This window comes from Guyanagaster necrorhizus, assembly GCF_019112545.1.
Source record: "Guyanagaster necrorhizus MCA 3950 unplaced genomic scaffold BT62scaffold_7, whole genome shotgun sequence".
NCBI lineage: Eukaryota > Fungi > Basidiomycota > Agaricomycetes > Agaricales > Physalacriaceae > Guyanagaster > Guyanagaster necrorhizus.
In genome coordinates this window covers 938,507-964,751 of record NW_025064886.1, presented here as the reverse complement: position 1 = coordinate 964,751, position 26,245 = coordinate 938,507, and the positions used below count along the sequence as shown (strand labels likewise).

Sequence of the window (26,245 nt, the reverse complement as noted above, 5' to 3'; positions counted from 1 at the left end):
TCTATTTTGAAAAGCAGAACAAGTGCTATGAGCTCCAAAAATATATGTATAGTCCTATTAAAATGACTACTCAAAAAGATAGAGTGGTGTAGTACAGGTACAAGAATTATCAACAAGATACATACCAATCCAACAACTTTTGATGGATTCAAGTAATACATATCCTTCATCTATTCATCTTGCCATCTGGCATCAACTGCTTCTTGCAGCAATATGATACCATAAAAGTTTTCATTTGTATCATATCCTTCTTTCCCCTGCTGTGGCATTGAATTCTTTGATGAATTATGATATGTTAGTCACACTTTGCTCTACATTTTCTCATGTTGCTTGTGAAGCAGAGTATCTCAGAAAGGGTAAAGAAAACATCTAAAGAGAAGAAAAGGAAACAGACAAAAACTACTTTGTCAACCACATATTCTTATGTCCTTTCCCACCTATGAGGGTTTGTTTTCCAATAATATGCTCAACAATAAACATCTCATCAACTTGATGGCAACTAGAGTGGCCAGTGTTATGGTTCATTATCATTGTTGATGATATCACTGATATAAGAATCTGTTTACAAAGGTTAAAGATGATTAACAGACTGAAGATGTCAGACTTATGTTTATTGAGGCAAAAATAAGTATACAGTTATGATAATATAGATCAAAGACTTATGCAGGCACTGCATATGGCAGACACTCATACTGTATATCATCTTTCAAATAGAGGTCATTTGCAGTCATACTAAGGCAGCCTATATGATATTAGAATCAACATTAATCACTGATAAGTCTCTAGACTCTGTGTGCTCTGAAATCATGGGTCTCAATAATTATTTTTGACTTCTGCTCTTAAGCAGGCTTTCAGTAAACCAATCATTTTGAATTCAATAGCAGTAATTTCATCAAGAACTATCTATTATTCACTGATATCCTCTTGTGCATAAAGATTATATGTCATATGCAAACTTTCTATTTGTCTGTGAACTTTTCTCATCAACCATATGATGCATGAACTTTCTATACCATAATAAGTGCCATAAGTACAGTTAGCACTATGATAACCAATCAGATATACATCATTATTAGTATACATGTGGCATTCTAAAGTGGCTCACAAAGTCTATTGTGATGTGTATATAAGGCTGGCTGTGGATGTCTAAGCTTTTTACAGCTGGCATGTGGAAGAGTAATAAGCCACAGAGGACTAACCATGTGTTTGGTTAGATGTTTGTAAGAAATATTAGAAGAGCTAGCATACTATTGGTCATGCAAACTTTTAAATATGCAATGTTTACTAAAAGCCTCACAGTCTTTAAGGCTTCATATAGTAAAAACTTCACTAGGCTCACTAAGCTAGTACTGCAGTTATGAAGGCTGTTTAAATGTAGCATACTTAGTATTAGTAAAAAGGTAGTATAAGTAGTGTATAAAAGAAATATAGAAAGAGGAGAATAAGAAATACAAAGACTACTCAACACTCATACTAAACTGTATCCCAGTATGACACCTCTCCAATAGAACTAGCTACACAGACTGTCTATAAGTCAATATCCTTCAACTGAGAGTGCTATAGCATCTCAACAACTCTATAAAGCTTATATATGACAATAGCAAACTTATTAATTCATGAAATATGGCCTTGTCTTACTTTATTCTCAAAAAAAAAAAACACAAAAGAGATCTGTTGCCCTTGTGTGTTATCCTCACACTATCTAAACCTAACAAAAGATTTTGAAAGATAACTGGAAAACACTAACTGTTTCTCTAGACCCCACTGGAACTGCATATAGATTGCACCATCCAGTACTCAGATTCTTATGTGATATTTCTGTTATAGAAAAGTTTGTGTACATACTGTGAGTCACTGTAAACAATTCAGAGCCTCATACTCCTGTAGCTGCTTCTTGCTACATCCCTTTGGAGATTAGTCACTATATGAAGGTACATGACTAGATTCACTAAGACTAGTCTTCAGATTCTGTATCTTGGTTTCACTTACCAAATAGATTTTGTGTTTCCTGCCTGCAGGGAGTCTGTCTAACAAATAATTTCTGGTTTATCATCATATTGTACAAACTGATGATATCATAAGCATGCTATCAGAAGGATATTCAAACATAACTAATGTCTGTTTCAGGAATAATCTCTTTTGGCCATTGTAAGGTCTTGATCTTTTTTGGGGTACTGGTTGATTTTTTCTTCATATGTTTAGCAGGCAGAGAAATGACAGTCAAAGATACTGAGGCCAAAGAGCTATCTGTCTGTAGACATTGCTTTTCAGGTTTGTGCAGTCTTTTTGTTACACTACTTGTTTCTTCTATAACTTGTTTCTTGACTTTGGTGTTCAGAAATGCAAGCACAGGTGCAGGGCTTGTAAACATTGAGGGTGAGTTCAAAGAAGTAAGAGGAGATGGCATGGAGTCAGCAGGAAAGGCTCAGATGGGTGTAGTGATCATCTGTGAGACCTGTGGTTTGTCATGCATAAATGTAGAAGGTGATTTCATGTCAACTTCATCTGTAAATAAGTCTGGAGTAGTGGGCTTGGCTGCGTCTTCTACTCCTATATTGCTACCCCAGTTGGAGGACTCTGGGTATGATTCTGGAATAGCAGCCACTTTAGCATCAACTTTGTTGGAAATCCTCAGTGTTGCACAGAGTAGACTCCAGGCTGGTAAGGCTAAATAAAATAAACTTGTTATTCTACAGCTCCTACAGAGCTTGTATTTATACTCTCCAGGCTTATATCTAGAATTTACTACAGCTTTCTCTTTCTCTCAGGCTTACTCATCAACTCTCAGCATAATGCTGGATTGCTCTTTCTAGAACTTTCTGGCAAAATCCCAATAAACTTCAATGGATCAGGCTGGTGTCATAGGTAGCTGCCTCAAAATAAATTGAGGGTCAGTATACAATCAGGCACCCAAGGTGATGGTGATGACTTGAAGAGCTGAAGCATTGGGATACTTCATTGCAGTTTGGAAGCAGCTGGCATTGAAGGGTATAGAAGACATGGTGGCAGGAAATGCAGAGGAGGAGATATTCAAATTAATTGAATAAAATGAAAGCTTGGTGTATTATTCAAGTATTATTCACACAAAACTAATAAATGTCCCGACACAGCGTCGGTTTGTGCCTAGTCACGTTATCGTATTACTAGGTTGGAATTCACGTGGTGGCTGTGCAGAGGACGAATTTTCAAAAACTAGAAAGGGGTCGCCTCCCGGACCAACGTGGCGCAAAGAGGTGGCCCATCCGGGGGTGTCTCTGGGACGACACAATACAGCCTGGGACCTTCTGGGGAGAGATTAGCTTTGAATGCAGCCCTAGAAGTGGCGCTGGGATCGCCTGCATCAAAATTGAGCGGGCAACGGCGAGACTCAGGCCATATTTTCAGTACCTTTTGATGGCCATCTCGCGGGGCTAAAGCTCGCAGACGGCATCCGAATTGAAGATGGCTGCAACTGTCGTCGTTGCATGGTTGCTTGCATGTCTAGTGGCGGCGAACAGGATGCCTCGTCTCCCAGTTCAGTGCCAACAATCGCTTCCTGGTCTTGGAAGCAGGGTTTGGACGGATCGATACCCAATTCGAGGACAAGTCTTGGCCATCTCCGTGACTGATGAATGATCATCTAAAGGCACCGTCGAAGACAATGATAAACACACCTCCAGCTTTGATCCTCTCATAGAGCTCTGTCACAGTCATATCCACCTGGTTCATTAGTGGCTTGAGTGTATCGATGGTCTCGTTCAGCTGCTCCACTTCAGATAGAAAGTTTGCGGTCATCATCCACTGCTGGTTATGTGCTGTCCGCAAGGCGTTCACCAAATTCATATTAGCTACCTCGACCTGCTTTTCAATAATTGTGACAGTATTTCGAACATACGACTCTAGTCTGTCCACCCTGCCGACGATTAATCTGTTCTGCTCCTCCAAAACGGGGATAACTGCCACCATAACCGTCGTCGTGAGATTGTGCGCGAGTTGGTCATATGCCGGTTGGAGTGTCTGAGTGGGCAGCTGGAAGTGGGTCTCGAGGGTGGTCTGTGTCCGTCGTAACTGCTAAGGGGGTTGCTGGGGCTGGGGCAGCATAACTGAAAAAACCTGGAGCTGGGTATGAGGGCGTTATCCTGGCCATTGCTACGGAAATTGGGTTAGTATATTGATATAATGAATGGGCGGAGGGTTGCCCGGATGACGGTATGCCATGGTAGTGGTTGGAGTTGAAGAAGGGTCGATGACGTTGACGCGACGCGTCCAACAAAGACAAACATTTTTTGCCACTCAGCAGTTGTCTGTGCAACTTCTCGCCACTTCCAGCCAATGTTGCTTGAGATGAGGTAAATGGATAATAATTCTCATTATAAAATTACATAGTGATAAATTTGCACTTTGAGTTCCTAACCATCATTGTCCTCGAAGGCGAGGCCTGGGAGTCCATGACTCTGGCTCATATTTATCCTGAGATGGCATCGTAGGTAAAGGTTTTGCAATCTCTTCTCGAGCTGCTACAGAAGGTGGCCAAGACGCAGACTTTTCAGTCTCACCATGCTCCGACGGCGACTGAGACTGCCCCGACCGTGTATCTAAGGGCTGAGCGGTCTGAGACGGAATCGCACCAGGGTAAGACATTCTCAAATGCTCCTCCCTGTCTCGAGCCTCAATTAGTGCGGCATTTCGTGACACCCTTTCCTGGCGAGCAAGGTCTGTCTGCAGTTCCTGAAGGGGGAAAAAGATGAGCATCGGAACAGCTGCAGTAGTCAGAACGTGAATTACTTGAATCGTCGGAGGATCAGGTCTTGTATGCGATAACCAGGCTGACCATTGCACTATTCAGTTTCTTGTCAACATCTGCTGGGTAATCGTTTACGAGAATAAAACATACCTGGTAAGCGCTTCGGGCCACCGATGTAGAGCCACATATCATCAGGGTTACGATATTTGACCGTCCTTTTAGTTCGACGCGCCTCTGAACGTTCCCATAAGCAATTTAACTGCGGGGGAAATGAATCTTATGCATGCCTGGCAACGGGTTATGGCGCTCAAAGAACATGTTTCCTATAAATGAGATGAGTCCTGTGCGACTAGGTAAATATTTTTAGGCTCAACGTGCCTTCCAGATCTCTCCCAACGAATCCTGTCTAAGGAAATTTCTCTATGAAGAACACGAGAAAGTGAATGGTGCTTACTGGATGGCGAATAAGTTTCCAAATCTTAGAAAAGAACGACATTATCCTCCTCCTTCTCCGCTTCAATCCGATGCCCCTGGTACTTTACAGAATTTATGATGATGGTAAGGAAATGACGAGAACCTAGCGGGATTTTATTTATTTATTTACTTAATGTTACGTACAATACCTTCCCACGATACCCAATACGGACTCGCGTTGGACGCGTCACCCAACGCCCACTACACTTTCTACTGCCATGGCCGATGTCGAGATGAGGCCCGCCGTCACTGAACCTAAGGACGAGGAGAGGAAAGAGGACAAGGAGGACAAGAAAGAGGAAAAGAAGGATGAGCCCAAAAAGGAGCCGGAATCGCCTGTCACTGAAATCAAGTCCAATGCTGCCCTCATCGAAAAGGCCGTAGCGACTCTGGAGCCACGGTTTACTCATCGTGTCCTGAGGACCTTGGCCGCGCTAAGAAAGCGTCTGGATGACTCTGTACTGAGGAAGGCCATCGAGGAAGTGTACCCTAAAGGTGTGGAAACGGTCTGAATTAACAGAAGAAAAACGTCACCTAACGTCGTGGCAGATTCTTCGGTGAAGACGACATTGCTCTCATGGTTACCTGCTGCACCCACATCGGATCAGGAAATGGAAATAGACTCGACGACAACGACGGCGCCTGCAAAACCACTTCCAGAACCTGTCTCAGAAGTCGAAATATACCTTCGTCTGCTAATCATTCACCACCTGCTCAAATCCCCTGATCATTATACGAAAGCTATCGAGCTCGCTCGTCAATCAGTGGAGAAGATGCAAGCACTCAACCGTAGAAGCATGGACCCCGTTGCAGCCAAGATATGGTTTGCCGTTGAGCGTGCGTACGAATTTGGTGGTGAGATCGCGGATGCCCGACCGTGAGTACCAATTGTATCCTTTAACGCTTCAGATAATCAATACATCCCATTAGAATGTTCCTTGCTGCACAGCGGACCGCCTCTCTGCGGCACGACGATGAGGCCCAAGCCTCACTCATCAACCGTCTCCTCCGTAGCTACGTCCATTACAGCCTGTACGACCAAGCCGACAAGCTTGTCTCAAAGACGACGTTCCCCGAGTCCGCTGGAAACCCTCAATACGCTCGATACCATTACTTTATCGGCAGAATCAAAGCTGTCCAGCTGAACTACAGTGCAGCCCACACCAACCTACAACAAGCCATCCGACGTGCACCTCCTGCAAAGGTAGCACCTGGATTCTATCAAGCAGTGCACAAGCTCTCCGTCGTCGTAGAGCTTCTGATGGGTGATATTCCGGACCGAAGCCTTTTCAGGCATCCCGTCCTAGAGAAGGCTCTAAGCGGCTACTTTGAGATCGTCAAAGGTTTGTTCTCGATTTTATCATATATCTTGGCTACCTGCTAAATTAGGGCTATTATCAGCTGTCCGCACAGGTTCACTCTCGCAATTCCAAACCACCCTTGCCAAACACGCCGCTCGTTTTGAGGCTGACAAGACTTACACTCTCATTGTCCGGCTACGACAAAATGTCATAAAAACTGGCATTCGGCGGCTTTCACTGTCTTATTCACGTATCTCCCTACGCGATATTTGCGTTAAACTTCATCTCGACTCGGAGGAGGACGCGGAGTACATCGTTGGCAAGGCCATCCGTGACGGAGTCATTGAAGGCCGGATAGTGCATGAGAAGGGATGGATGGAGTGCGGGAGCCAGAGAAATGTATATGGGCCTGAGGTCAGCGAGATGTTCCAGAGGCGGATTGGATACTGTCTAGAGTTGCATAACCAGAGCGTGAAGGTATCTTTTTCGGTTCATGTGTTTTTGACAACTATTGATCATACATCGTGTTAGGCCATGCGGTACCCTCTGAATGCACACAGGAAGGAGCTGGCTGCAGCTGAGGGTGCTCGTGAGCGACAGAAGGAACTCGCAAAGGAAATCCAAGAAGGGGATCTTGACGATGAAGACATGGGCGAAGATTTCTGAGCGTTGATATGCAAGTACGACACTACCGTAATATATTCAATTCTTTTTTCGGCATAGATTGAGATAACTGAAGCGGGGCCATGTTTATCGACAACAAGGGACCACTGGATCTAAAAGTTCTTCCGTTCTGCGTTTGCAACTGCGATTGTAATTTCGTTGCAGGTAAGCCATGCATAGTTTCCTCATCTGAATTATGGAGAAGAGCCTTTCAGATAGAAAGCAACTAGCACAAGATAGCAATACAAGTACAAGTAAAGAATAGTTCTGGTGTCTTCACGACTTGGAAGTAAGAATTACGTCCCCCGCATACTCAGAGAGTTCCTGCTGTTTGTTCCAGAAATATTCCAGATGACCATCGACTGTAGAACGGCGGTTGGGAACCTTCACCTGCTAACATCTTAGGAAACTCACTGTTTCCTTCATCGGTATCCTTGCGCATACGTTCCTTGTAGTCCTGAGATAGCTTGGCAGCCATCATGCGTCCCTTAAAGTTGAAAGAATGTGCATAATCCTTGAAATAAATTGGTGGATCTATACTTGGCAGATTGGTCTTGAGTGCACCCACTTTTTGCCATGTTATCCCAGCAACAGTGTCGCTCGCAATGATGATTCGGATGACGTTGTCTTTAATTGGCTGCTTGTTAAGATCACGCAAAAGAGTCTGGCGATAACTCTGGTCGTCTGGCAACTTGGCAAACACGCGTGTGATTACATCTTCACGTGTCATGAACTGCGAGTCGTCATACTAAATGCAGTGATAAACAATGTTAGGCTTATAGCGACAGAAAGTACATGCCTTTAATGCCTTTCGCGAGCTAGCCTTCTTTCCTGAAGAAGGTACTGAGGTTATCCTCAGAACGAAGCTGGTTCAAAGGGCCTTCAGTACTATTCGTCGGGACTCTTCAAGAGAAGACGGTAGATGCAAATACTTGAGCAAAAAATCCATGGCACCGCTTGGGTTGACTACACGAGAAGCCACTGGAGTCCAAAGTCCATGAGTCGCAGTTAGTGGGAGTGCAGATGCAAGAATGAAGTTATGATTGGCTGCGAAGAAAGCCCAGACTTCAATGGCATGGCGCCATGTATCGAGCCAACAGGTGAACGGCTTGAACACTTCTTTTTGATAGTCATTTGTCATTTCCTTCTCATGATTAATACAGTGGGGCTTATGCTCTGGCCAGTGCTGCTTTTGACATTCTCTAGAACAGTATCTAGCCATTCTGTATGGCGTTTAATTCGAGACACGAGATAATGTTTGCACTGACTTGCACTTTCCGCACCTTTGGAGAACTTCCATTTTTTTGTTACACTTGTAACAAAGCGTTTGGGATCCCAGACACATTACAGCGGAAGGCATTATTCTGTGTGGTAGTCAACGGTTCAAGTTGGGTTCAAGTTCACATGAGAATTTCTGTGCCAAACTTGGACCCGCACGTGGGTCGATTCAATTATATGGTCCACATATAATGTCACATAAGTACTCGCATGCTTATAAATTCTGAAAGCCTTCCTTTCTCTCCAGTTACTTATCTATTATCAGGTCTATTGCACTATTGAGACAATATTCGCCTTTCCTTGCATCGCGAGCGACATTCCGCCAGCGATACAGCATCCTAACAAGTCGAGATGAGCCTATGTGTGTATTTCCACGTATTAAACTGTAGCATTATTCAGGCTTATGATATATCTCTAGGAAAATGCATGACGTCGCCAACAATTATGAGTCGATCCCAGCACGACTGGTAGAAGAGAGGCACCTCGACAAAGCCGATGTCCCATCATCCCGTAAAGGCACCAACAGAAGAAGACGAAAGTAGTTCGAAGGAAGAAAGGAAGAACCACGACCTGATCCTAATCATCAGTCGACCCCACCCATGCCCCCTGGGTAAGTTTTCTATCTTGTTCTGTGGCTTTAAGCGATGCTGATCCATATCAGTAGTGCCACACCCAAAGGACGTCCAAGTGGACGGCAGTAAGCCTCTCACAAGGCCAGGTCCGAGAGATTTTTGGCCGTTTATTGGCTGACAAAACGGTTGTTTTGCTTATTACGTGAAGTAGACGATTGATTGAAATTTTTGGTCGTTGTAAAACGGTGCAATATCCCCGATAACCATGAATATGTAAATCTGATGCGCGCACCTAGGGCTGACCGTTATCTTCGGAAGGTACCTACGCTCTGTTTATGTGTTACAGTTATTGATGCGCTCACTAATCCAGGCGCCTGATTGTAGAAGTCCTCCCGTAACCGGCGCTGCAAGGGTAAGCGCCTTCAGCACTACTACGAATGACAATGTGACTTGGAAGTGTTTGCAGTTCCTTTCCACACGAAGAGTACATCATGGCCATGAAGATAAGTCTCGTATAATTGAGCCGAATCCTGTTCCGTGTCTTCCTAGGCCTGCAGCCTGTTTCTCCTGTCCCAGCTGCTGAAACAATTCAGAACCATTGATCCCTCAGATCTTTTGAAAACTTTCCTGCCAGTGATTAGGCCAATGGAAACTGCCTAGAGTACGCGACCAAACATAGGACGTCACGATAGACACGAGCAAAGAAAACACCTCAAAGTGAGATCCTGGTTGAATTACCGACATAGCATTCGCTTTTCGTCGCCGTTGATGGAAGAAGGCTGAAAATCAAGTTACAGATAAGGCAAGACTAAAGTAGCCTATTTGGCCCGCTCCACCATCTCAATTCTCCAATTTCATGAGTGTTTGTATAATCTTCCGTGATATCTTCATCGGTAATGCATGTGCGTCACTGTTGTCGGATTCCTCTTATAGCGCGCAGAGGGTCATCCGAAATGTATATCGGCAGAAGATTGCGTCGAATTGAAGCAGGATCCCAAATTCTGAAGAACGAAATATCCTTGAAATGCCGCATCGATTAAATGCTGAGACTCGTATTGACCAGTTGGCGCCTCGGTTGGAGACATGAAGTTCACCTGTAATAGTACAGATAAGAGAAGCCACAAGCGTTAAATTTGCACGTACTTACGGTCTTCGTTTTACGATCGCAACTTCATGAATGCGATGCTGTTAGAGACTGCGCCATCCTCGAGTCCACCCTCCAAGACTCACCTACCACTTGTCCTTCCTGCTTGTAGGGCATTGACTAGTGATGAATCGTTCGATGAACGCCAAGTCTGTCCAAAGAAATTTCCATAGCGCACCCCACTCAATACGTAACGTCTCTCCAGTTCTAAATTTTCCAGACGATATTTTCGGTTTGATGCATAGGGAAATGGAAAGAAGGCTGGTTAAATTACTGGCTTTGGTGCTTCTTTCCTCTAAATTTGGCTCATGCATTGTCTTCAACGGGCGAACTTTGATATCCTCATCGATAATTATGACGATACAATGTCTCTTATTTTCCTGATTGCTATGCATAGGAGGGAAAGAAGGATTACAGAGGTTTAAATACTGCATAAATAATCGACAAAGAAATATAGGATGAAGAAGGATTATCAAAAAGGACAGTATGACAAAAAACAGTCTCAGCCTGACTGTCAGTCGTCCATCATGGATACTATTGCGTCTTTTCAATGAAAACCATCAATTCGCCCCGCCGCTCCGGTTGAGCCTCAATGTCCATTTCAAGGTCGGTGCTTAGGTCGGTGCTTAGCATGTTGGTCTCCTGAAAGCTCGTCGTGCAAATTTCGGAAGACGTCTGGAAACGAAGCGTCGACACCGCACTTTCATCACAGTCATCTTCGGGGCGTATGACCCGCCACCACCCTGCCAACGAGCATCGTGGGTGCAAGTCCCTACAGAAGATGTTTGGTATGCGACAAGGGAGTCAAAGATTAAGTATGAATGCACCTTCGAGATGGCAGCGTATAAAAGCACGTAGAGAATCTGAGAGTTCAACTGGGCATTAACAAATTGAAATATACGAGCTTTGTCGTTATCAGTGGGATCGGATGGACCTTCTATCGAGGTTGCCATAGCGAAGGCCATAGCGAAAGGGCATGAATGACGAGGGAGTAGTTTATGAAAATAACACATATCAACCCTCTCGTTATAAAGAGCTCACCGTTGCTGGGTTGACATTGATATCAAGGCCAATATCGATATGGCGCATCTTGAACAGAAGAGTAACCATCTGTATTGTGTCGATAGGTAGCCCCATCACTGATGACCCATATAGTGCTTCAAAGCGAAGAGTGTAGGGTGGATTAACCGATTGTTGTAATAGATCCAGTGCTATCTGCATGTCGACACCATTCATTTACCTACAAAAATGGGGCCATTGCAGACAAGGTCTATTGAAACGTCCCGGTCGCACTTGGACACAGCAGTGCCGACACGGACGCCGATGTTGATGCCTTGCGCGACGACTGGGGGATCAGTGCTACAATTGATCACGGGTGGCTGAAAGCAAAGGGGTTTAGCTGAAACTACATCCGCGGAACCTTCTACTTATTTGCACCCACGGCAGAGATGAAGCAAAGCACTTCGAGGTGTGTCGTCAGGCTGAAAGTACGATCAGTCGTTCGTTGCCAGTACACAGATGACCTAGGTCGAATCAGGCCTTCATTGAGAGCGGGCTGAGCCTGCAGTCTTTAGAATTAGCCGAAAACACAAGGATGATCCATTAGATCCTGGCTTGATGTCCAACTGGCTGTGGTGTCAGAATCATACAACGTACTTCCTGAGAATCGTTGCCAGGCATTCCATCAATCCTTTTACATTTCTCCCCGTTTTTGCTCATTTGAAGATAGTTTGACGTCCCGGGATCAGTCTTTGGCTGTCTCGTGTATGCTAACGTTAGCGTACCTGTGAGAGTGATCTGATGGATACCTTGGGAAAAGTCAGTGCGGTGTGACGGACGACAATGGCGCCCGCTGCCATCCAAAGGACTAACTTGACGTTGTACAATACAGCTGAAGGAAATCTAGGCCCAACATCTAACGGTAAAGCATACCCGCCACCAAATCCAAAAAGGGAAAAATAGTCGGAATCTGCCAGCCGAGCATATGCCGAGCACCGGATCGAATATCAACGAAGTGCATCTCAGCTAGCTGTGTGACATGTGTCGACACTCTACACCCGGCCAGTAGCTTCTATTTCCCTGGCGGTATTCTCACCACCCAAAAGTTCCTCGTCGTCGCTGAAGGATTCAAAATGTCATCTTCAGCAGGTTCATCGAGCGTGGAGGCCAGCACGACTGTTGCCTCTACGACAACGACGACGACGCCAGCCCCGGCGAGCTCGTCTTCTGTCACGACAACCGTACAGTCGACGAGCTCGACGGAGACGTCCATTTTCACGACTAGTACGACCAGCACCAGTACCAGCACCAGCACCATCCCGCCGCCTACATCTTCGTCTAGTAGTGACACTGCAGCTTCCACGACCTCCATTCCGCCTGATACCACGACAAGCACGACATCGGCACCGCCCGTTGACACCGGGAGCAGCACTACTGATATGGGGTCAGGAGGAGGAGGGACAGGACAAGGACAAAGCCAAAGTCAAAGCCAGAGTTCTAATGGCAACACTCAGCAGCACACATCCTTTATCCCCACGACGATTGTCATCACCCAATCCAACGGCCAGCAGGTGACGGCAACCACGTCTGTTGTGGCTCCTTCCTCTTCCTCTTCGGCCTCTTCGGCCTCTTCATCATCGTCCTCATCGTCCTCATCACATACGGGCGCCATAGTGGGCGGAACCATTGGCGGTATTGCTGGTCTCGCTGTGGTCCTCGCTCTTGTTTGGTTCCTCTACAAACGCCGGCGGAACTACCGCTTCTCAGATCACTTTGATGGAAACTTTGACCCCGACAGGATCGTGGCCCGGACGCCTGACATGGGACTGAACCTCGATGATGAACATGATCAAGATGACGGGATGGGTGGACGGCTCGGAGGAGCAGAGATCGGGGCTGGAGTCGTTTCGCCGTTCCCCATCAGCGCAAGCACGAATAGCCAGGGAAGTAACTACACCAACTACTACAACGGCTCGCCTGCATCCCCACCGCCAATGTCGCAGTACTCTGCAGAATCTTATCCGCCTTCAGCGTACAATCCTTACGCCATGGTTCCCAGTTCCCCACCCGGCTCGCCGGTGTCACACACCCCTCCATCCTCCAGCGGTGTCGGTGGGGGAATGTCTGCAAAGGAGCGCGAGGCGAGGCAACACCAGCTGGGCATCGTTAACCCCGACGACCGCTCAGCTTACCTTGTGAATGGCCCCGGTCCAAGCGGGGTTATTGTCCACCAGGATGCAGGCCCAAGCGAGATCCCGCCGTCGTATGATAGCTTACTGCCTGGGCCGTCTAGAGCGGGACCATCTCAGGGAGGCAATAGCTCTTAGAGGGGACGTAGATGAGACAAAGGACTCTTCGATTGACTGATTACTTACTGACGGACGTTGTGTTCTCGATCGACACCATCTAATGCTTCATGACCGCACTATCTTTCGCATCTCTTACTTATCTAATCTCGCTACCCATTACTTATTCCCCCCTCCACATGCTACTACAATGCCCGTCTCCACGTATCGATTCCATTCTGATTGTACTGTATACATGTACCGCTGTACTGATAGTCGCTCTATTCTCGCTATGCAGTCTTGTATGTAGTGCAATATCTATCTACTCGCCGTCCACTTGGTTGGATTTTTGAACGTTGCATGGTGTGATTATTAAATTTGACGTCTCCGTGAATTGCTCCAGCCTCGACATGAGACGCGAACTAGTACGGCCGGGCGCCACGAGCAGTCGAGTTGCATTTATCTCCATTTATTCAGCCCAAGCTACCGAGTTGGTGGTTTGAAGTGGTTTGAAGACCGTATGCGTAGTTACTCATGGATCCTCAAGAAAAGCAGCAAAGGAAGTAAAAAAAAATTAGGATAGGCGGAGAAGGCCTAGATCTTCAGGGTTAGAAAACATACCTGTCCAAGTAGGACATTAGGAGCACATTCTCAGCAGTGATGTGCAACCAGAAGATCTGTAGCGAGATGGTTGATCCAAGTGGTAAGATCTCCAGATTTCCTCTTCGGAAGAATCGGGCCGTCTTCCGTCGTTGGCCGGTAAGCCGAAGACAGGCATGCAGGAACCTCTCCATTGCCGCCACCGCAGCTTTTTCTGTTCTTTTCCTTCGTTTTCACGACAGTATGAAGCGAGATGCAGGAGAGTACAAGGAATTGAAGGAAAATTTTGTCTCTGGAGCGACAGGTTCGACGGTGACCCAAGTCAACCTAATTTCTTGTGCGGCTCTCGTTCGTCGTTTCTTTTGTACGGTCGGTGCTCATCCAATCTCCTTCTCACAGGCCTCCGTTTTTCTATATCATACAATACTCTCAAGAACTTCCTCGACGAGCTTGACCAAATTTCCGATATCATGGGTCATCCTGGTCCTACCCCTTCTCTTGTCTATGACACTGTTCGCCAATATGCCAACGCTGCTCTCAATACTGATGTTGGTTCCGGCTCTGGGACTGTCGTTTCTGCCTCGTCGCGAATCTGGAACACCACTTCCTTCCAATGAAAGTGAACGGGATCCTGCGAGTGCCACGGCGATTGTGGCACCACTGCCGTACTTGACGACATATCGGGCGCATATGCTCCTCATGACAGTTCTTGCTATTCTCGCGGTGGACTTTCCTCTGTTTCCTCGCTCGCTAGCCAAGTGCGAGTCATTTGGGGTCTCATTGGTATGTATGCTATGTCCCTTCACTGATGGTTGGATTTATGATTTATTCCCATCAGATGGACTTGGGGGTTGGCGCGTTTGTCTTTTCTCAAGGAGTCATTTCAGCAATCCCGCTCATCAAGAGTCCGGCCTATCTCGCATCTCCGGTGCTTTCTAAGCTGGCCACCACAATTCGTAAAGTATTTCCTATCCTGGTCCTGGGCATTGTGCGTGTGTTGCTTGTCAAAGGGACAGAATACCCCGTCTGTATGAAAGTTTCGGTCCTACGTATCCATTCTAATGGGCTTGTCCAGGAACACGAAACGGAGTATGGCACTCACTGGAATTTTTTTATCACCTTGGCCCTCCTACCTGTAATGGAGATCCTACTTCACCCAGTAATCCTTCGGGTTCCGATATCCATGCTTGGTATATTGATTGCGATGTGTAAGTTCTGTTCGTCCAAACTCCGTGTATTCTATTGACTTCTCCCGTAGGTCAACAACTCGGCTTGTCCGTCTTTGGGCTACAAAACATTGTCCTCTTCGCTCCGCGGGCCGGTTTCTTGTCGGCAAACAAAGAGGGCATCGTGTCCCTACTGGGTTTGTTCTACGTTGTCGCCTTCGGAGCTAGTGCTGACTGTATGCTGTCTTTCAGGATATCTTGCTGTACATCTCCTAGGTCTATCAACTGGAACACTGATCCTACCTCCTTCACCTTCGTACTTCCGCCGGTTCCAGCGCCAATTCAACAAAACTGGCGAGTTAACATTGGGAGGTGGAGAGAAATACCAAGACTCATATCGTCTCCGACAAAATGATAAAATAGCCACGGAGTTGTGGGCATATTCCATGCTCTGGTGGGCGTTCATGGGTTTAACGAGGTTATTCCAGATTGATGGCAAGGGAGGCGTGTCTAGGCGTGTGGTTGGTCTTCTCTTAGCTTCCTTTCCGAAAGAGTCTCAACGCTGCGTTGCAGGTCAACTTGTCATATATCCTTTGGGTAGCGGCATATAACACGTCGTTTATCTTGGCTTATCTCCTTATGGACCTCTATTTCTATCCTTCCCCATCGAAGTCGAACAGCCCACAACCGAGTGGCGAGGAGGTCTTACCCTCACGCGTGGCTGTTTCTGCTCCTCTTTTTGAAGCTGTCAATAAGAATGGGCTGTTACTGTTTTTGTTGGTCGGTTTCATTTCTCACTATAGCGTGTAATCTGCGCTAATAGATAATATACAGGCAAACGTCTTCACTGGCCTAATCAATTTGACGATACCGACGATGTTCACTTCGGACTTTTGGGCTATGGTTGTTTTGTGTGAGTATTCGATTGGGGTGTGTTGGGCGGCGTGGGCTTTGAGAAATATTCGTGTCTGGAGAATATAATAATTGATCATACTTGAGTTAGATCTGATGACTCGCTTGTCGATTTGAAGTAGACGCTGTTATACACAGGTACGATGTGCTAATGCCTATAAACTTATCAGGCGACTGTCAAGCCACGACAGGCTTAGACCACGAGTCTGACGCCAATGAGTGACTGGCCCTGATGGGAAATTATTTTTCAGCATCACTCTTGGTACGCACAGATAAATTGCGACCTTTAATGTAAAAAAATAATCTAACATTATTGCAGATGCCTCCTTCATGTTCACGTCGTAATGCACAATGCCGACAGAAATACTCAGACCCTTGAGAAGCTCTTTTTGATAAAAATGTCAACTTGAACCCATCCGCAGTTTCGATACAAGTGAGACACTACCTTTCCCTGGTCTCCATCCCAGAATAACTTGGCGCGCTCACTATCAGAGTCACAAATTGGAGAACTATTGGTACCAATTGGGACCAAGTCTGCGTGCATCCGTGGGATGTGCGAGATAACGACGCGCGACTTGAAAAATGTAAAGCATTATTACATAACTGACCGAACGATCGACTTCTGGCTTCGTCTACTTCCATGGATCATCTATTTCCTCCAGTACGCAACGAATTTTTCTTGCATTGCGTCCTGCTGTCCGACCTACATTACGAAGAAGAGGAAATCGAAAAATTAATGCATGGGATCTACGCAAAGTCGAATTTCGGTCCTTGCGGTAACACACATGGATTATTGTGCTGTGCCCATGCAAGTGTCTGTAGGACATTGGAAGCACTACAAGGAATCTTCCGGAGTAGATGCCGCGCAATGGAAACAAGAGATGACAGGCTGAGAAAAACACTCCCGGTAGAGTTAGAGCGGGAAGACGTGGCGGTACCGCTGATAACTGCAACTGAATCCGTACATGGGATAAAGAGGATAGTGGAGATCGACTTCCCGGTGCGTTTCTCTCACTACAGGATATCATTCGCTGGAGTTACCCTTTCGGCCGGCAAGGTTGACTCTGCGGTTGTGCTATTTTCTTTCGCACATAATCCAAGCCCTACGGGAAAATACGAAGAAGAGGAAGGGAACAAGCGAAAGGCCCTCCATCCACAGAGGGATATTGGGAAAACTTCTCTTCCACCTCGTTCACGTTGCTCAGGTTGCTGGCATCTTGATAGAGGCTTTTTGCCCGTAAATTGTCCCAACTGAGCGTACGTCGAGGCTCCCAGAAGCCAGGTTGTAATAAATGACTCGATCAGGATCTATAAGGGTTCGACGGTATTCCGTCCGTCACACAATGTTGGTTCTTTAGGGATCGAAACGGATAAGAGATTATGGCCTGGTGATTAAAAGCACTTACTTACGAGGGCCAGCTTGAAAGCGCCTCAATATGAATCGTGGGATGACATGGTGATACTAGTCTTTTTGTGGATGCTGAGTAGGCAAGAAAGTGGAACCTTTTCGCTTGCTACGTAGTGCGTGCTGGATAGACGTAGACTTGGAGTTAGGCGCCGAAAGGCAAAAGAAGCCGGGCACTAAGCAGGAATCAGACAGGCTCAGTTCCTTTCTCGGTCGTCTCCTTTAACTCATGATAATATCATAAAGTCCAACCATCCGGCACGACAACTCTCCAATATAGAACGCTCGCTCATTACCTGGAGCATCGCCGATCGGGTGAGAGGCATCCTCTTCAACTTGAAAAGGCAGGTCAGCTAATGATTATAGGTAAAAAGTTGGCTTACATCCAATGCATCTATTTCATTTGTTGGATCACCCAATTGAGCCTGTCTCTTCATGCAAAGTGCAATAATGGAAGCTGCGATATCAGCTATAACACGATCCACTGTGCTAGTGAAGCTTTGGTCGTCTAGTCCCTCGCGCTCAACCAAGCGATCCGCTATGACAACGAGGGAATAATCGTAGCGAAGGTGTACACAAGCCAGCAGGGCATAGAACAACCACACATGATGTGAAACTCTTCCATCACAGTCAACGCAGAAGACAGGCTTCCCCGAATGATGACGTACGAGCTCAGATCCAGAAAAGCGATCCTGCCACGTCTCCGTTGGGATGTCAATCGAGCGCCAGGCATCAGTAATATGCTCTGGAGCATCCTCCAGCAGTTCATCTATACCCCAGATGACTTGATCGTTGTCATTCACGTCTAAGATGAAGCCGTATCGTAGAAGCAGTTGTGCGTTGCTGAGGGTTTCACCATATGTGTTGAACACTTCACCGTGGGATGGAATGAGTGTGTTGCTGACCATTTCAAAGTGATCCTCAAGATTCTCTGGCGCCAGCGAAGGCTCATCGTCGTGAGGACATTCCTTCAGGGAACCGCATTCAGGGCAGACGTCATATTCGCTCTGTATCGTGGTGAGGTGGAAGAAAGTAATATATAACAGTCCCATACCTCGAGATGTACATGATTTTCCTGAGAATGATTGAAGCTGCGAGCGGCAGGTCAGAACAAAGACCAAAAAAGAACACAGAAAACGACGTACGCATCTGCGATAGGTACCATAGAAAGGCCATGATACGCATCGATAAGGAAGGCTCTGGATGAGACCAGCGAATACGCGTGGTAGAACCCATGTAAAGAGCACTTGGCAGTGGGTGAGTCTTGGAAATATGCATTAAATATGGTCTCTACAACTTCGCAGTAGTAATGGCGTAGTTCGTCCTTATTATGTGGCTTCAGTCAAGTCCACGCAACGAGATAATTCTACGCACTAGACGAGTCAGGCTATCCACACACGCCAACAGGTCCCTCTCCACCTCAGTCCCCTTTAGCCACCTCAAAGCATCTCTTCTATCCGTAGAATCCATTGAATGGTCTTCTGTTTGCCACAGAATAGGGATATCCACGATTTGCGTCGGGAGTGATTGCAGATAACCATGCCACCGCGATGACTCGCCTTTCACTCTGCCACACGTCATAAACAGAGCTCAAACGCAGAGGAAAAACAACGTACAGTTCAACGTACAAAGCAAGTGCCAAAGAGAGCTGGGCTTCATGTCCAACAGGGCTGGCGACAACGACTGACGAAACAGAGGACGATTTTACCGAAAGAACAGCATCTTTTGGAATGTGCACTACTACGGCCACCGATAATTTAATGAGCAGCTGACCGCATATAATCTGATGAGTATTCACCTGAAGAAAAGGGAGCAATCTCCTCGCCGTTGGAACGAACGCTGATGTTCTCATCATGGCAGACAACGCGCAGCCGTAGATCAATTTTTATACCGTGAGATGAGCACCATTCGAGTAGTACGGATATCTTGTCCGGATGTCCCATAAATTGGAGAATGATGACATAAAAGGAGTTGAAGAATGATGAGATGATAGTGCAAAGGCAAGTTCCAATTGGGCGGCAGGCATGGTATGCGCAAAATTATTTCATTGGTATTATATATATGTTTCCTGTACGGCTTGGATCCATTTCCTGCGACTAAATTCACCGGACTTGGATTGAATTAGTTGCTGCGACTACAGCGTCGTTACCTATTATACGCACATAATAACCTCAATGTCGGCTTGAAATTTATTAAATCCTTCATTCCGACCCAACTGCCGTATCCCTGGGTTCATTGCCTATCCCAGTGCTCTCTGTCTGAGCCTCAAGTTCGCACACATCTCCGACGCTGCTTCGAGTTGAAGAAATGACGCTTCCTTGCCAAGAATCATCCGGCCGTGCCCATCCTGCGACGCGGCCGACCAGAAGTGTTGGCGCAACACCCTACATGACATGTCTATTCAATGTCGAAAAAAGAGCAAGATCATTAAGCTCACCCTTGCAAAGGCCACTACAGAATCCAAGTAGACTAACACCGAATTCGAGCTATCGTAGGCAGAAAGGCCCAGATATAGTATTAAGGACGCCGAATAGAGAAGTGAGGATTCAACCAAGATTTCGATGATATGACGGTAGGGGCCGATCCCGCCATCGGAATTAATTGTCACAGTCAAGATGCGATAGATGATAAGAAAGGTGCACCATAATGTCGTCACTAGAATCAAAGACGAGTACAGAATCACACCAAGTTCATAGGTGGTTGCATACACGAATCGCTGAAGTACATTGATCATTTTAAAGCCTGTATCAACCCAATCAACAACTCGAACACGAAGATCTGGGACATCATACCAATTCCAGACAGGAGAAAAAATATAGGGAATGTGACGACGAGCCAGCGTTGTCCCCATACAATCCAGCAGCGCCAAATCTATAATTCGGATGATAGTGAGCTGAGGTAAAAATTTCCCAAACCGAGGCACACACACCATGGTAGAGTCGGCAAGAATAGTAGAAATGATGGCAGTTATACCGGTCGCTAGTGTCGCGGTGGCGGGACCATTTACTGTCCGATATACAGTCCCGAAACTCTTTCCGTCGACAGTGAACGCAGAGCTTCCAATGGACCAGACGAACGCGAAATCGATGGTGGCCAAGACATAAAGGGACAGGATAATGACGACCATGATTTTCATGAATTTGCTGGCGCATCCGTTGCCACAAATGTCTGTGAGATTCTGGTCAACTTTTAATGCTACAGTAATAAGGTCCACTCACAAATATTCCATAAGGTGACAGCAACGATTCCAGTATATAAGCCTATGTGTGTCCATGATATAACATGAAGACCCAATGCTCGAGGACAACTGCGCACCATGCAACAGCGCGTAGAACACCCCCAAGTTTAATTCTGTGCCAAACTTTTGGAGCAATAGAACTTTATTATCGCCAGTCGGTGAGATATCTGGCTGAACAACCATCATCCGCGTATGTAAGAAGGACGAGCCCACTGATGGAGTCAAGATGAAGTGGTTGGTGAAGACAACAACAGCAATCACTTTCATTATTAAATAGAGCGCCTCGTCTTGATACAGCTCCAGAAAAGATGATCAAAGAAAGAGATTTGATTCTATGGAGAAATTTTTTAGCCTTTCTTCGGACCAATTGTACTTGAGAGCATTCGAGGGCATGATTGTAAACATGTACAACGATTCAAAGGATCGTACATGAAGCGTGATCGATGATCCTGTTCCAGATGGAAAAAGAGACCATACGAACTGAGCTGTGGAGAGGTGAACCTCATCTCAGCACTTAATTATAGTCATGAAATCATTAACCTGGCGGCTTCCGAAATTCGTGATCGTGGAAGTTCTTTTGAGATGACTAAAGTCAACGAGGGGGCCATAAGCGCGGAGGGGCGAAATACTTCGGTTACCTCACGGAATATTATCAAACGGATTCTGGGCTGGGGACGATATCGAAACCGTCCTATCAGCGGTCAGACAGTGGTCGTTAGGTCAGGAAGCAGACGATGTTATGAGTTGCTGTCCTATATACAACCTTTTATTAGACGAAACATAATACATGGTGAATACTCATACCATCACCAAATAGTAGTAACAGGGAACCCCGTGGACATCCATACTAGCACTTAAGAAGTTCGGCCTACCTCAACTACCTGCGTCTCAATCTCTTCGAGACTTTACTATAGCAGATATATTAGGTAAGGAAGTCTCGAAGGGAACGACTATGCATCTTTTGGTATGGCCTATCGCGTAGAATAATTGCCAGGAGACAGCAGCCAGGAGGATGATGAATGTAAGGCACCACTACTTCAAGTCTCGTGTCATGGCCCCATTCGAAGAGAGATTGGGTCCTTACTATATCTCACAATGCCGGCCCAACGTAACGCAATTGAACCCTGAAAGGAATTTGAAGCGCCTTCAATAATTTTGATAGGGTCTCCGAGCATTCCGAGCATCTGCAACAGTCGATGTGTGACGGAGGAGAGCTATGAACGCTGATGCAAGAGAGCCGATGGACCGGATCTTAATATAAGTTGTCCATTAGAAGAGCAAGGACAAACCATGATAATCCGAGAGCCACAAGGCTGGAGTGATCCATGGTGGAAGGCAACTCCTGAAAACGGCGATCACCGCTTTTGACGTTGATGATATCGGTTGGTAGTTGGACAAGGGAATTGATGAGAGATAAAACCAAATAATTTCTGCCCACTACTACAAAGATACTGACTTATTGCATGGCTCATACAAGTTAACATTTTGGTACGAAGGCCCAAAGCCGTTATGTTGTCGATATTATTTCGTATTCCCCTGAGCGGCCTGAATCCATGCAAACAAGTTCTGGTTGAGTTCATCCTTGGCCTGGAACTGAACCCAGTGCCCGGTGTTGTAAACATGAATAGTCGCATGCTTGCACATCCGTTCGACGGTCGCCTTATTCATATAGGCTCGACAGACAAAATCCTGGGAAGCGCCGAAGAAAACCGGCATAGTCAGCTCAGTAGTCTTCGGAAAGTTCTCTATGCGGTTTTAAAATGAGTGTATGGTATGTATTTATACATATGATACAGAATCCTCACCTCTCAGATCTTCAGCATATATGTTGGAAGTCATAACTTTGTAATAAGACAATACTGCTTCTAATCTACTGTTTTGCATTTTCTCCTTCTGGGTGTACTGTTCCTGAAAGAAAAATCAGCCAACGCATCGCCGTGCAGTCAATCAGCTTGCCTCTTCTGTGATGAACGACCTAATCTTCGCTGAATGATTATTTTCGATCCATGTTTTCGTCCCGCCTGGAGGATTCACATATTCCATCCAAAGATCAGGGTCCTCGCAGAACGAAAGACTATAAATGAGTCGAGGTTCTTCGCCAGTTTGGTGTGGACATCCTTTTCAGAAAAGGATGACCAGTACCCGTATAACTCTGTGCCGATGTGTTGTTTCATCTGGCGAAGAGGTTAATACATCGAGACAAAACAAAAATCGTGCCGTCTGCATAGCCTCCTTGTATGTCCCAGGCAAAATAGGAGGGTGATACCCCATAGAGAGGAATCCAAACGCTAAGAAGCAATCTGGATAATAGTTTGCCAATCTGCTTGTTGTAAGTGCGCCCCTCGTGGATTATTTCGAATTGATGCCACTATTCACTGTCGAATAGGCGTGCTTACTCACCAGTCATGTCCGATAGCAATGGCAATTTCTTATCCCGAATTCTTTTCGACTGATAAGCTGAGTGAAATGAGATGGTAGAACATGCAAGGATTCCGACAAATTACTTTTCAGTATGGACATTGTCACTGGGCTTATTTACCTCAGTCTTTGCTGTTCAGGTTGTCATTGGCTTTCTGCGATGTGATTGAATATTCTCTAATGAATCCAACGAGAACCCCTATAGCTATACATATAGGTGACATAAACGTTTAAATATAACAACTCTTACTGTTTCAGACCGAGCTGGATAGCCTTCATCTCGAGTCCCTATAACCCCTTATTTAGATTTTACGAGATTGAATGACGGTATTTGAACTTACCATACGCTTAGATAGGAATCGAGAGTTGCCCAGCTCACCACCCGCAAACCATAGCTAAGGTAAAATGAATAAGAGTCATCACATTTGGTAATAAAAAGAACGTACTCCAGGATACCCAGACGGTTTATAACAGCCTTTCAATTCACCTTCTTCGTCGAGCCCCCAGATTTCTCCGGTTTGATTAATGACTTTTTCCCCAAATATGGACTTGATGGTTTCCTTGACATTGTGATAACCAGTACTACGAATTTGCGTGAGATTTTAACCCAAAGGAAGAACAGAAAAGCATACGCGTAAATCACAACATCGGCATCCAGCATGGAGCCATCGGTGAAGACTACACCCTTGTTCAAATACCGCTGAACCTCAACGCCGTGTTTAACCTTGACCTGACCAGATATGATGAGCCCGGCACATCCAACATCGATCCAGAATCCTAAAAGGATATTCAGTATTAATATATAAACATGTAATAAGATAGCAGCAGTCCTACCACCAGATTTCTCAAAAACCATAGGGAATTGTCCGGATCCATCGTCACCCATATTAATATGCAGACCGGCCTTCCTCAACCCATCGTGCAAGTCCTTCTCGGCCGCTGCGATAGCGTCCGCCTGAGACGCAGCAATCCGTTTACGCAACAAGAGAGGCAAAGCCTGGAACTTGAAGTCGCATGCCTCCACAGGAACATCATCTGGCCAAACTTTGAGCAAGTTGTTGGTGTAATTGGGGTGTTTTGCAACAACGCAAGTCGAGGAACGCTGGACAATGGTCACAGATTGGGCGCCCTGTGTGACAAGATCCTGGCAGATATCCGCGCCCGAGTTGCCTGCGCCGACTACAATCACGCGCTTGCCCACGAAGGGTTTACCTCCAGGGTAATCCGCGGCATGAAGCGTCCGGCCTTGGAAAACTTCCTTATCATCAACGTGGGGGACCAGCGGGGCGCCCAGAATTCCGAAAGCAGTGACAATGTGGGACGGGTGTACGGTAGTGGGGGTGCCTGCGTGATCAATGACAACAGTCCACTTTTTCGTTTCGGGGTCGTAAGTGGGGGTCCCGGTTGTGCGCGAATTTGTCCAGATGCTAAGATCCTGACTGGTGGCGTATTGTTCGAGCCAACTCGCTACCTTATCTCGTGATGCGTAGATCGGCCAGTTCCTGGGATATGGTTGGTACAGCACTGTGAAGGAGAAATATGTGGATTGGTATTTTATATAGGGGAGATAAGACGGAGTTGATGGCCACTTACGTTGAAATTGGGACCTGGGACTATGCAAAGTAAGTGTAGGATATCTAACGCGCCAGTTATCACCGACACGTGCGTGGGATTCAACGACAAGAGTGGGCATATTCATCTGTTGGAAACGAGCAGCAAGGATCAAGCCGGTCTGGCCAGCACCAACTATTCAATATGAGTATATCATGATTATTGCAGTAGAAAGCGACACCCACTGATCAAGATATACGGGTCCTTCTCCACGGATTCTCTGCGCTTTCGATGAACTTCGTCCCAGGATAAGGTGTGGTCTCCGTAGATCCCGAGCTCAGCGCCCTCCTCAGGATGTCCATGGATTTCATCAAGAATCATGAACACCGCTAGAGCCTTCCAAACGCCCTGGGCATCTGGGAGAAGATGAAAATACCCTCGGGCCGTGCCCACCCCAGTCGAGAACGTGAAACCCGACGCGACGGCAGTTTGAGTCGGGGTTACATGAGCAAGCTCGGGAGTAAAGTACTGGCGCTTGTCAAGGACGATGTTGGATATTTTAGCTGCAGCAAAATTTGCAGCGAGATGGTCCTTGATCTTTTCTTGACCAATGAATGTACGGTTGCTCCAAGTAAAGACTAAGACATCGCGAAGCCAGCCGTCGGGAAGAAAGCATGATACGATACCATCTACATCTCCTAGTTCGGTAAACTTGGAGAAGTTTTCCAACCAGGAGGCAGAGATGTTAGAGATAGCGGTGGAATCCAGGGTAGCCATTGGTGAACTGATTTCGACAGTAGCTATTACTCAGGTACTTCTTATACATGGTGTGGACTTATGTGTGGGTGTTAGGTCAGGTCCTCAATCCACCAAGACATTTGATTTTGTGGATTGGTACCTAGTGGGTTAGTATTAACACTTCCGGTGCATGGTATGACACAGACGGACCACCCACCTCTCACCCGACCCAGCGCTGGGTGGTACCCAAGTACGGCTGATGATGCCGAGGGCCAAAAGGTTGCATATAGTATAAGGTACCGAAAACATCAAAGCATTATGTGACGTGTGCAGAGCAGTCCACTTGAAGGTCTCCCCTGCGTTGAGCACGGCAACTTCGTCTGAGTTAAAATGAGCTGTGCGGAGACGGCTCTTGCTGTGGCGACATGAGTGATGTGGGCCAGTGGGTTATCTTGCAACTAGGCCTGCAGAAAACAGATAGAATATAATCAGGCAGATTCTAGATTACAAGGGCTGTTGGGATGTCCTCGCCAGCAGAAGATAATCCCCGGAAAGCTGTAACGTGGAGCAAAACGAGACCACGCCGTAATTCCATGGGGAAGACGTATATCCACATAGTATAAATAAACGGAGATATTGTAATTGTGCTGTGTTTGCATGCTGAACCTGACTGAAACAGTTAGATACCGCTCCTAACGGGCGGTTACGATATTCTTGAGCTTCAGAGGCTGTCCGCCTACGCAAACATTACCCTTATCTGCATGCAATCTCGTATACC

General features: G+C 46.2%; 13 protein-coding genes across 13 annotated transcripts; 4 read left to right on the top strand and 9 right to left on the bottom strand.

The window, feature by feature from the left end:
• Nucleotides 1-3,428: 3,428 nt before the first annotated feature.
• Nucleotides 3,429-4,170, bottom strand: BT62DRAFT_721657 (uncharacterized protein). The gene is made up of 2 exons (XM_043182014.1): nucleotides 3,654-4,170; nucleotides 3,429-3,604 (listed from the first exon to the last, which is right to left on the bottom strand). The coding sequence occupies exons 1-2, from the start codon at nucleotides 3,943-3,945 to the stop codon at nucleotides 3,516-3,518; spliced, it is 381 nt and encodes a 126-aa protein (XP_043042187.1). The 5' UTR covers nucleotides 3,946-4,170; the 3' UTR covers nucleotides 3,429-3,515.
• A 148-nt stretch (nucleotides 4,171-4,318) lies between these two features.
• BT62DRAFT_929777 (uncharacterized protein) lies at nucleotides 4,319-5,265 on the bottom strand. The gene is made up of 6 exons (XM_043185797.1): nucleotides 5,178-5,265; nucleotides 5,102-5,129; nucleotides 5,011-5,046; nucleotides 4,874-4,957; nucleotides 4,765-4,817; nucleotides 4,319-4,707 (listed from the first exon to the last, which is right to left on the bottom strand). Exons 1-6 carry the CDS (start codon nucleotides 5,217-5,219, stop codon nucleotides 4,396-4,398), a joined length of 555 nt encoding a protein of 184 aa, XP_043042186.1. The 5' UTR covers nucleotides 5,220-5,265; the 3' UTR covers nucleotides 4,319-4,395.
• A 94-nt stretch (nucleotides 5,266-5,359) lies between these two features.
• Nucleotides 5,360-7,218, top strand: BT62DRAFT_929776 (diphenol oxidase-A2). Its single transcript, XM_043185796.1, has 5 exons — nucleotides 5,360-5,692; nucleotides 5,747-6,074; nucleotides 6,128-6,540; nucleotides 6,599-6,975; nucleotides 7,030-7,218. Exons 1-5 carry the CDS (start codon nucleotides 5,416-5,418, stop codon nucleotides 7,162-7,164), a joined length of 1,530 nt encoding a protein of 509 aa, XP_043042185.1. The 5' UTR covers nucleotides 5,360-5,415; the 3' UTR covers nucleotides 7,165-7,218.
• Nucleotides 7,219-7,789: 571 nt separating this feature from the next.
• Nucleotides 7,790-8,502, bottom strand: BT62DRAFT_929775 (uncharacterized protein). The gene is made up of 2 exons (XM_043185795.1): nucleotides 7,961-8,502; nucleotides 7,790-7,909 (listed from the first exon to the last, which is right to left on the bottom strand). Exon 1 carries the CDS (start codon nucleotides 8,381-8,383, stop codon nucleotides 8,033-8,035), a length of 351 nt encoding a protein of 116 aa, XP_043042184.1. The 5' UTR covers nucleotides 8,384-8,502; the 3' UTR covers nucleotides 7,790-7,909; nucleotides 7,961-8,032.
• A 1,453-nt stretch (nucleotides 8,503-9,955) lies between these two features.
• Nucleotides 9,956-11,120, bottom strand: BT62DRAFT_1003395 (uncharacterized protein; the record flags this gene model as incomplete). Its single annotated transcript, XM_043176939.1, has 5 exons — nucleotides 9,956-10,105; nucleotides 10,159-10,180; nucleotides 10,242-10,306; nucleotides 10,714-10,797; nucleotides 10,857-11,120. The coding sequence occupies 5 exons, from the start codon at nucleotides 11,118-11,120 to the stop codon at nucleotides 9,956-9,958; spliced, it is 585 nt and encodes a 194-aa protein (XP_043042183.1).
• A 267-nt stretch (nucleotides 11,121-11,387) lies between these two features.
• BT62DRAFT_1003394 (uncharacterized protein) lies at nucleotides 11,388-12,175 on the bottom strand (the record flags this gene model as incomplete). Its single annotated transcript, XM_043176938.1, has 5 exons — nucleotides 11,388-11,534; nucleotides 11,597-11,716; nucleotides 11,812-11,924; nucleotides 11,964-12,026; nucleotides 12,088-12,175. The coding sequence occupies 5 exons, from the start codon at nucleotides 12,173-12,175 to the stop codon at nucleotides 11,388-11,390; spliced, it is 531 nt and encodes a 176-aa protein (XP_043042182.1).
• Nucleotides 12,019-13,798, top strand: BT62DRAFT_929773 (uncharacterized protein). Its single transcript, XM_043185794.1, has one exon. It carries the CDS (start codon nucleotides 12,288-12,290, stop codon nucleotides 13,479-13,481), a length of 1,194 nt encoding a protein of 397 aa, XP_043042181.1. The 5' UTR covers nucleotides 12,019-12,287; the 3' UTR covers nucleotides 13,482-13,798.
• A 447-nt stretch (nucleotides 13,799-14,245) lies between these two features.
• On the top strand, nucleotides 14,246-16,348 carry BT62DRAFT_946267 (GWT1-domain-containing protein). The gene is made up of 8 exons (XM_043187973.1): nucleotides 14,246-14,387; nucleotides 14,439-14,822; nucleotides 14,878-15,063; nucleotides 15,115-15,247; nucleotides 15,298-15,402; nucleotides 15,458-15,726; nucleotides 15,779-15,985; nucleotides 16,040-16,348. Exons 1-8 carry the CDS (start codon nucleotides 14,283-14,285, stop codon nucleotides 16,184-16,186), a joined length of 1,536 nt encoding a protein of 511 aa, XP_043042180.1. The 5' UTR covers nucleotides 14,246-14,282; the 3' UTR covers nucleotides 16,187-16,348.
• Nucleotides 16,349-16,757: 409 nt separating this feature from the next.
• BT62DRAFT_1003391 (uncharacterized protein) lies at nucleotides 16,758-17,372 on the top strand (the record flags this gene model as incomplete). The annotated part of the gene is made up of 1 exon (XM_043176937.1): nucleotides 16,758-17,372. The coding sequence occupies one exon, from the start codon at nucleotides 16,758-16,760 to the stop codon at nucleotides 17,370-17,372; it is 615 nt and encodes a 204-aa protein (XP_043042179.1).
• Nucleotides 17,373-17,560: 188 nt separating this feature from the next.
• Nucleotides 17,561-19,535, bottom strand: BT62DRAFT_721410 (SET domain-containing protein). The gene is made up of 7 exons (XM_043182013.1): nucleotides 19,321-19,535; nucleotides 19,139-19,262; nucleotides 18,897-19,089; nucleotides 18,668-18,846; nucleotides 18,577-18,613; nucleotides 17,906-18,529; nucleotides 17,561-17,857 (listed from the first exon to the last, which is right to left on the bottom strand). Exons 1-7 carry the CDS (start codon nucleotides 19,463-19,465, stop codon nucleotides 17,750-17,752), a joined length of 1,410 nt encoding a protein of 469 aa, XP_043042178.1. The 5' UTR covers nucleotides 19,466-19,535; the 3' UTR covers nucleotides 17,561-17,749.
• A 49-nt stretch (nucleotides 19,536-19,584) lies between these two features.
• Nucleotides 19,585-21,021, bottom strand: BT62DRAFT_721375 (uncharacterized protein). Its single transcript, XM_043182012.1, has 5 exons — nucleotides 20,741-21,021; nucleotides 20,452-20,690; nucleotides 20,315-20,393; nucleotides 19,960-20,264; nucleotides 19,585-19,906 (listed from the first exon to the last, which is right to left on the bottom strand). The coding sequence occupies exons 1-5, from the start codon at nucleotides 20,838-20,840 to the stop codon at nucleotides 19,724-19,726; spliced, it is 906 nt and encodes a 301-aa protein (XP_043042177.1). The 5' UTR covers nucleotides 20,841-21,021; the 3' UTR covers nucleotides 19,585-19,723.
• A 1,142-nt stretch (nucleotides 21,022-22,163) lies between these two features.
• BT62DRAFT_721267 (uncharacterized protein) lies at nucleotides 22,164-22,950 on the bottom strand. The gene is made up of 3 exons (XM_043182011.1): nucleotides 22,717-22,950; nucleotides 22,566-22,668; nucleotides 22,164-22,505 (listed from the first exon to the last, which is right to left on the bottom strand). Exons 1-3 carry the CDS (start codon nucleotides 22,801-22,803, stop codon nucleotides 22,282-22,284), a joined length of 414 nt encoding a protein of 137 aa, XP_043042176.1. The 5' UTR covers nucleotides 22,804-22,950; the 3' UTR covers nucleotides 22,164-22,281.
• Nucleotides 22,951-23,022: 72 nt separating this feature from the next.
• BT62DRAFT_1056830 (FAD/NAD-P-binding domain-containing protein) lies at nucleotides 23,023-25,506 on the bottom strand (the record flags this gene model as incomplete). Its single annotated transcript, XM_043178575.1, has 7 exons — nucleotides 23,023-23,466; nucleotides 23,520-23,573; nucleotides 23,625-23,760; nucleotides 23,811-23,955; nucleotides 24,013-24,702; nucleotides 24,772-24,924; nucleotides 24,975-25,506. 7 exons carry the CDS (start codon nucleotides 25,504-25,506, stop codon nucleotides 23,425-23,427), a joined length of 1,752 nt encoding a protein of 583 aa, XP_043042175.1. The 3' UTR covers nucleotides 23,023-23,424.
• Between the last annotated feature and the right edge of the window lie 739 nt (nucleotides 25,507-26,245).